This window comes from Gallus gallus, chromosome 1 (genome assembly GCF_016699485.2).
Source record: "Gallus gallus isolate bGalGal1 chromosome 1, bGalGal1.mat.broiler.GRCg7b, whole genome shotgun sequence".
In the NCBI taxonomy this organism is placed as follows: Eukaryota; Metazoa; Chordata; class Aves; order Galliformes; family Phasianidae; genus Gallus; species Gallus gallus.
Genome location: NC_052532.1, coordinates 77,813,004 through 77,821,766, shown reverse-complemented (window position 1 = coordinate 77,821,766; position 8,763 = coordinate 77,813,004). Strand labels below are relative to the sequence as shown.

General features: G+C 49.9%; 1 protein-coding gene across 1 annotated transcript; it reads right to left on the bottom strand.

Moving 5' to 3' along the window:
• Positions 1-4,785: 4,785 nt before the first annotated feature.
• LOC124417616 lies at positions 4,786-8,456 on the bottom strand. Its single transcript, XM_046944755.1, has 3 exons — positions 7,584-8,456; positions 7,220-7,429; positions 4,786-5,134 (listed from the first exon to the last, which is right to left on the bottom strand). Exons 1-3 carry the CDS (start codon positions 7,769-7,771, stop codon positions 4,987-4,989), a joined length of 546 nt encoding a protein of 181 aa, XP_046800711.1. The 5' UTR covers positions 7,772-8,456; the 3' UTR covers positions 4,786-4,986.
• Positions 8,457-8,763: the final 307 nt, after the last annotated feature.

The following is an 8,763-nucleotide window of genomic DNA, read 5'->3' as shown; positions in this document are numbered from 1 at the left end:
AAGGCACACGACTGAGTTTAGAGACAATCTCCTCTTCCCAGCTTGGCTGATTGCTGTGGGGAGGAGAAGAGTGAGGAAAAGGTCTGAGAAAAACACCCTTGAAGAAAGTGGGAGGGAGGGAAACTGTTCCATTTCTGCAATTCTCCACCCACCTTCTCTGCCAGAAAATTAGCTTTATTGCTCCCTCCTGCAATTCCTCGAGACCGTGGGTCTTTCTGGTTGTTGGGTTTGTTTGTTTGTTGGAATTACACTGAAATCTATTTGAACAAAAGCATGTGTTTCTATGTCTCCCCTCAGCTACTTGCTTCTTTTCTCTCCAATGGCCTTGCTGTCCTGCCCACCCATCAAGCCTGTTTTGGTCTGATATTTTCCCTGCTACCAGCCTGCTTCAACCTGATGTCCCCAGACAAGAGGCCTCTGTCTATAGCAAGATACTGTGGTTTATGGATACTATTGTTCCTTCTCTTCCAAAACAAAGGCCGACATGCTGACTTTGATTTTGCTCTCTCTGATCTGCATCCAGCAGTCCATTCAAGCAGTGAACACAGTTCCAGGTTCTTTTTCTTTATTATGATTTTTAACTGAGATGCACGAAAACCACATTAACTGATGACTCTGTTTACATTGCTTCTCAGGTGATGGCAGCCTTCGTGTCTTTGCTTCCTGAAGAATATATGTGGGAAAGATTTAGGAGGGCAGCTTATTTACTTCAAATAGTGAGCAATAGAATCACTTCCATGTGACCTTAAAAAGAGTAATGGAAGCTGGGAGTTGAGACCTGATCATGCGGAAGCGGGGATTTGAGGGGAATGGTCAGAGCAGTTTGGTATCTGCTTCCAAAATGACTAAAACAAGCAGAACACCAGGATGGAGCTGTTTACCTCCCTGTCTTGCTAGTTTCTCAGGGGGATATAAGTGTATTGGTTCACTGGTTTAAAAATAGATACCTGATGTTCAGAGCTTCCCAAAGTTTGATCTTTCCTAAAATCCAGATCTTCTTCCTACACTTACCAACCCTATTTTTCTCCCTATTGTAGTAGCTCTTGCATCATTTTATAACATCTCACTGTGGTTATACTGTCACAAAGGACTTACTTGGCTGAAACAAGCTAAGTAGCTACTTCTTAGTTACTTCTACCTCTGTGGTTACTGGTGGTTACATACTTTTACATTTACCAAACAGCTCTAAATGCTGTAAATAAATAAACTGCACACTGCAAAAAAATGTCTTTGCTAAACTTCCTTTACTTGCAGCTTGTTATCTCCCTTCTGCTTTATCTCAGACCCCAATTTGAAATACTTCTTGCGTGTATGATTGAGGTTTGAGTGCCGGAAGTTATAAGACACCATTTGGATAGTCTTGCATCAGCACTTCAGTAGTTTTGCTCCTGCATCACTGGAATGAGCATTACTGCGATTGAAATTGCCCAACAGAGGCAGAGATGCTTTGTTCGTTGTGGCCTAAGGTAATTTACAGGTAGTCAGATCCCAAATATTTGTGCAAACCGAGAAATGGAAATGTGTAACAAAATTCAGCCCTTGTAATCCTTTTTTTTTCAGAACATCTCTGAGCCTATTCTGTGTTTCTGCTACTTCTGCCTTTGTACATGTACTATATCTTTTCTCACAGTGGCTACAACTGTAATACTCTCTCACAAATATTTTTCAGGAGTTACATTTATAGTATAGGCAAAGAAGTGGCATTAATATGTGTGTAGAGACTTGGCTAGGTTTAACTGCAAGTAATCTTACAGTGGAGATAGTTTCAAGAACTGATAGCACAAAATCTTTCACAGCAGTATGCAGTTTATTAATCTATCTTCTGTATGTGTCTTAACTCTCCCATCTTCCTAATGAGAGCGTCTAACAGCTCCCAGGCTTTAAGCAGTGAAGGTATCTTTACATTTACTTTCTCCTTCTAAGCTTTATAGAATTTCTGGACAAGAGAGAGGAGAGGAGAGGAGAGGAGAGGAGAGGAGAGGAGAGGAGAGGAGAGGAGAGGAGAGGAGAGGAGAGGAGAGGAGAGGAGAGGAGAGGAGAGGAGAGGAGAGGAGAGGAGAGGAGAGGAGAGGAGAGGAGAGGAGAGGAGAGGAGAGGAGAGGAGAGGAGAGGAGAGGAGAGGAGAGGAGAGGAGAGGAGAGGAGAGGAGAGGAGAGGAGAGGAGAGGAGAGGAGAGGAGAGGAGAGGAGAGGAAGAAGTCAGGGATTCTGTCACAGAGCAAAAAGCTAGAGGTCTTCTGACTAAATTGTGAGCTCAGGAGAGCAGAGCTGTTGTCTGTGCTGTACAGATAAGAAGGGAATCAGTTGATAAGGGTTTCTTGTGACGTCATTCCAGCATATACTGCCAATCCCTCTTCCTGCCTCAGTAGTTAGAAAAAGTTTACAGAGAAACTTTTTGTCTTTACTTTCAGTAGTTGATAAGAGTGTCTTCAAACTGCCTTGTATGTTACTAGGAGAAAGCAACTTCACAATGTAAAAGGACCATATTCATATATACATGAATACACATTGAGCTCACTAGATTCTCAGTTCTAGAGGTTGTATATTCAATAACACATGCATGCAAATATGCAGTCTCCTCCAAAACAGACTTTTCTCAAAGCTCAAATGCATGGAGAGACATTCCACTGTCCTGTGGCACCTGGTAGAATGAAGGCTTGCATATCCAACTGATAGTATGGAAAATATAAGGTATGCTTACTTGGCTTACTGCTGCCAGATGAATGTGTGCTTTGTCCCTACCCTGAGTTTGCTGGATGAAAGAAAGTCTACCTGAAAAGGCATATAACTACAGTGTGTGAATTACTCAGAGTCAGCTAATGACCACAGATAAACACTTGTTTTGTGAAGTGAGAGTCAAATAATTTTGGATAAAATTCTTGGTAAAAATTCTCTCAGAACACAGGCGGAGATAGCATACCGTATAAAATACATCCACATTCTCTGCAAAGAAAGACAGTAATTTTGGAGTAAATTGAAGTTTTAACATCTTGATTTTCTCCATAAAAATTCTACTTTTCTACTGAACTGTTTAACAAATGCTGTTACAGCAGAATGTTACTCAAGAGTATGTTCTCCAATGGAAATCATAAACAGTTTCAGCTGCAGGATGCAATGCTGATATGCTTTGTAATGACTTAGGAGAGGAAACACCACCTTCTGCATCATTTATACTAGCATAAGGAAAGGGCTGAGGTATTTAATGTGTGGTTTTTTTTTCTTGTTGGTGTTTTTTGTTGGTGTTTTTTGTTTGTTTGTTTGTTTGTTTAGCCTCAGTTTTTAATATCAGTGATAGATTTTGGGCTGCTGAGTCCTCTGAATTAGAGGACCAAGACCAGAAGAGCAGTGACTTCCCAACTGTGGCCACAGAAATTGTAAAGAAACAGTTGTATAAGCTCAATGTTCAAAAGTCTATAGGGCCTGATGTGATTCATCCTAGAGTGCTGAAGGAGTTAATAGATGGTATAGCTGGACCCTTTCCAACAACTTGCCAAAGGTAGTGGGAGGCCACTGCTGGCTTGAATCTAGACACTGTTACACTGATCAACACTAAGGCAGGAGAGAGTACCCAGAAAACAGACCTGATAGTCTGTTAGTCTTAAGGATATTATCTGCTATTGGAAGATACTTAAAGAACAAAGACTTTATCAGGCATAGTCAGCAGGAATTCATGAAAGGCATGTCCTGCCTTAGTATTTTTATCTCCTATTGTAAGATCTTTGGCTTCGTGGATGAAGAGAAGACAGTGAATGCAATCTTTCTGGATTTTAATAAGATGTTTGATACCTTCTCTCACAGCATCCTTCTGGAGAAACTGCTCAACTATGAGCCAGCAGTGTGTCCTGACAGCCAAAAGGACAAACCACATTTTGGGGTGTGTTAGACACAGCACAGCCAGCTGCTCAAAAGAGGCAATTCTTCAGCTATATTTAGTGCTGGTGCAACCACCTCTTAAATACCATGTGCAGTTCTGTGCTCCACAATATAGAGGGAAAGTTAAAATACTTGAATGGATGCAAAAGAGGGTATCAAAGCTGGTAAAAGTGCTAGAAGATGTGTCCTGGGAGGAAAAGCTGAGGATGTTCTGGCTGACTGGTATAGATGAAAGGAGGTAACGTTATTTGTCTCTAAAACTTCCTGAAGGGAAATGGAGAGAGAGGTGCCATTTACTTTTTCCTGCTAACAGATGAAAGGACACAAAGGAACAGCACAAAGATATGATAAGGGAGGTTCAGACTGGGTAACAGGAAAAATTAGAGTGAAGGTGGTTGAAAACAGGAGAGGCTTCCTAGTGAGGCAGTTCATGTCCCATGCCTGTCAGTGTTCGAGGGACATTTGGACAATGCCCTATTAATATTCTTCATCTTTTTGCTAACTCTCAGACAGTTAATTACATGCTCTTCGTAGGTCCCCTCCACCTCTCCTGTCGTCTCCTCTCCTCTCCTGTCGTCTCCTCTCCTGTCGTCTCCTCTCCTGTCGTCTCCTCTCCTGTCGTCTCCTCTCCTGTCGTCTCCTCTCCTCTCCTCTCCTCTCCTCTCCTCTCCTCTCTCCTCTCCTCTCCTCTCCTCTCCTCTCCTCTCCTCTCCTCTCCTCTCCTCTCCTCTCCTCTCCTCTCCTCTCCTCTCCTCTCCTCTCCTCTCTTCTCAAGTGAGGATGGGGCTTAGCCCTGAAGTTTTCAAGGGTTCCCCTTGCATGCAGGAGGAACAGGGGTGCCCTCCGGCTGAGGAGAGGACCCCGTGCGTGGAGGTGAGATGGGGTTTAGCCCTAAAGATTTCAAGGGTTCCCCTTGCGTGCGGGTGGAACAGGGGTGCCCTCCGGCTGAGGAGGGGACCCCGTGCGTGGGGTAGGAGTCCCTGGTGAAGGGGTTTCTCCCCTGAGTGTGCGTGTGTGTGTGTGTACCTGTTTCTTGTTGCATTTTCAAGTCCACTGACACCTTCATAGCCGAGGTGGCCTTGCTCTTGTTTAGGGTCTGTCCCTGCTCTCGTCTTCATGCCCATCTTCTGTCTGACGGCCATATGAACTTATCTGAGGCTGAGCTTCTGGCTGGTATTGCGCTTTTCTCGCAAGGATCTCCTCTTACACAGGACAAGCCGTTAGGAGGATGACAGCAACGACGGATGTTAATGAAGACCTTCCTGCAGAAGAAAAGAGAAAGAACGTGGGGAGAGGGGTGCCCTCCAGCTGAGGAGGGGACCCCGTGCGTGCGGGTGAGATGGGGCTTAGCCCTGAAGTTTTCTAGGGTTCCCCTTGCGTGCGGGTGGAACTGGGGTGCCCTCTGGCTGAGGAGAGGACCCCGTGCATGGATGTCAGATGGGGCTTAGCCCTGAAGTTTTCTAGGGTTCCCCTTGTTTGCAAGTAGAACTGCGGTGCCCTCCGACTGAGGAGAGGACCCCGTGCGTGCGGGTGAGATGGGGCTTAGCCCTGAAGTTTTCAAGGGTTCCCCTTGCATGTGGGTCAAACTGGGGTGCCCTCCGGCTGAGGAGGGGACCCCGTGCGTGGATGTCAGATGGGGCTTAGCCCTGAAGTTTTCAAGGGTTCCCCTTGCGTGCGGGTGGAACTGGGGTGCCCTCCTGCTGAGGAGAGGACCCCGTGCGTGGAGGTGAGATGGGGCTTAGCCCTGAAGTTTTCAAGGGTTCCCCTTGCGTGCGGGTGGAACTGGGGTGCCCTCCGGCTGAGGAGGGGACCCCGTGCGTGGAAGTGAGATGGGGCTTAGCCCTGAAGTTTTCAAGGGTTCCCCTTGCATGTGGGTGAAACTGGGGTGCCCTCCGGCTGAGGAGGGGACCCCGTGCGTGGAGGTGAGATGGGGCTTAGCCCTGAAGTTTTCAAGGGTTCCCCTTGCATGTGGGTGAAACTGGGGTGCCCTCCGGCTGAGGAGAGGACCCCGTGCGTGGAGGTGAGATGGGGCTTAGCCCTGAAGTTTTCTAGGGTTCCCCTTGCATGTGGGTCAAACTGGGGTGCCCTCCGGCTGAGGAGGGGACCCCGTGCGTGCCAGTGAGATGGGGCTTAGCCCTGAAGTTTTCAAGGGTTCCCCTTGCGTGCGGGTGGAACTGGGGTGCCCTCCTGCTGAGGAGAGGACCCCGTGCATGGAGGTGAGATGGGGCTTAGCCCTGAAGTTTTCAAGGGTTCCCCTTGCATGTGGGTCAAACTGGGGTGCCCTCCGGCTGAGGAGAGGACCCCGTGCGTGGAGGTGAGATGGGGCTTAGCCCTGAAGTTTTCAAGGGTTCCCCTTGCGTGCGGGTGGAAATGGGGTGCCCTCCAGCTGAGGAGAGGACCCCGTGCGTGGAGGTGAGATGGGGCTTAGCCCTGAAGATTTCAATGGTTCCCCTTGCATGCGGGTCAAACTGGGGTGCCCTCTGGCTGAGGAGGGGACCCCGTACGTGGATGTCAGATGGGGCTTAGCCCTGAAGTTTTCTAGGGTTCCCCTTGTTTGCAAGTAGAACTGCGGTGCCCTCCGGCTGAGGAGAGGACCCCGTGCGTGCGGGTGAGATGGGGCTTAGCCCTGAAGTTTTCTAGGGTTCCCCTTGCATGTGGGTCAAACTGGGGTGCCCTCCGGCTGAGGAGGGGACCCCGTGCGTGGATGTCAGATGGGGCTTAGCCCTGAAGTTTTCAAGGGTTCCCCTTGCGTGCGGGTGGAACTGGGGTGCCCTCCTGCTGAGGAGAGGACCCCGTGCATGGAGGTGAGATGGGGCTTAGCCCTGAAGTTTTCTAGGGTTCCCCTTGCATGTGGGTCAAACTGGGGTGCCCTCCGGCTGAGGAGAGGACCCTGTGCGTGGAGGTGAGATGGGGCTTAGCCCTGAAGTTTTCAAGGGTTCCCCTTGCATGTGGGTGAAACTGGGGTGCCCTCCGGCTGAGGAGAGGACCCCGTGCGTGGAGGTGAGATGGGGCTTAGCCCTGAAGTTTTCGAGGGTTCCCCTTGCGTGCGGGTGGAAATGGGGTGCCCTCCAGCTGAGGAGAGGACCCCGTGCGTGGAGGTGAGATGGGGCTTAGCCCTGAAGTTTTCAAGGGTTCCCCTTGCGTGTCGGTGGAACTGGGGTGCCCTCCGGCTGAGGAGGGGACCCCGTGCGTGGAGGTGAGATGGGGCTTAGCCCTGAAGTTTTCAAGGGTTCCCCTTGCGTGCGGGTGGAACTGGGGTGCCCTCCGGCTGAGGAGGGGACCCCGTGCGTGGGGTAGAAGCCCCTGGTGAAGGGGTTTCTCCCCTGAGTGTGTGTGTGTGTGTGTACCTGTTTCTTGTTGCAATTTCAGGTCCACTGTCTGCTCCATAGCCAAGGTGGCCTTGCTGTTCTTTAGGGTCTGACCCTGCTCTCGTCTTCATGCCCGTCTTCTGTCTGACCGCCATGTGCAGGTATCCGAGGCTGAGCTTCTGGCTGGTGTTGCACTTTTTCTCAGGGATCTCCTCCTTCGCAGGGTCTCTCAGTTCCATTTTCTCATATCTAGGTCAAAAGAAGTATAAGCCCAAGTTGTTTTCTGGCAACTTGTGCGGTTCTGCTTGTTTCTTTCATCCCGCCCCTCCCCTATTTATTTTCTTTCGGCTGTCAGTTACTCCTTTGCCAATACTGGCCAAATTATCTGACACGCTCCACTTACAGGTTCAGCTGCCTCCAGCTCTTCTCCCCGACTTGCTTTCCCGTGCTGTGGAGGAAGGGCACGTCTCCGCAGCTGACATCTCCCTTGGGCCTGCGCTTGCACCGAGCCGCTGCCAGAACGGGAACTGCAGGCGTCTGTTGAACAACAAAGCAAACGCCCAAGCATTTCGGGTGTGATGTCCCCAGCATTCCAAGGAGAGATTACGCAGCAGCAGCCCAAACGTCTGGAATGGCTTCTTTCTAGGAGAGAAGCAAAGCCTTGGCGGAGCCAGAGCAGGAGCTTCTTTCCTGAAGGGAAGAGAACCTCCAGCCATCGCTATCCATCTCCTCCCCGGCCAAAGGCCAAAGGCAAAAGCCAAAGGCCAAATCCCAAATCCCATATCCCAAATCCCCAATCCCAAATCCCAAATCCCAAATCCCCGCCTCCATTGCTAACATCAGAGCACAGCAAGCCGTACGTGTGCAGAAGCATCCCAGATTCCTATGGCTCTGTAGCGGTGCGCTAAAGAGGGCCTCGGTCCTACAGCCTCACGGCAGGAATTTGGCAAACAAGGAGCTTCTCACGGGACTGCTCACTTGCATCCACTGCCATCGCATCCACAGCCCACAGCCCGCAGCCGTCGGGTGAAGCCCTCAAGAGTACAACGGAGGTCGAGTGCTGAAAGCACGGGAGAGTTCCCGCAGCAACTGCTGCTAACAGCAGACGCTCCCAGCAACTCCAAGGAAGCCCTGAGAGCCCCGAGCCGTGCCCCAGGACCGCTTCCTCTCTCGATTCACCGCCACCGCCACGGGAAAAGCGACGACGAGGACGACGAGGACGACGAGGACGACGAGGAAGGGGCCGGCCGGAGGACGCTCGCGCGTTCACGCGTCTCCAGGGCGCGCGCAGAGCCGTGCGTCACTGCCACCGCACAGCCCTCCTCCTCCTCGCGGCTCCTCCTCTGCCTCTGCCTCTGCCTCTGCCTCTGCCTCTGCCTCTGCCTCTGCCTCTGCCTCTGATTGTTTATTCTATGGAAACAAACAATAAATAAACAAACTTCTTGTTTATTCTATGGAAAAGTTCTTTTCACATGTCTAATTTATTCCTCATCTTTGGGGTGCTGATTCATTAGAGAACATTACTGGGGGTCTGACCACAGTAACTCAAAGACCCAAGTCCTGCATAGAGCACATCCTACTCT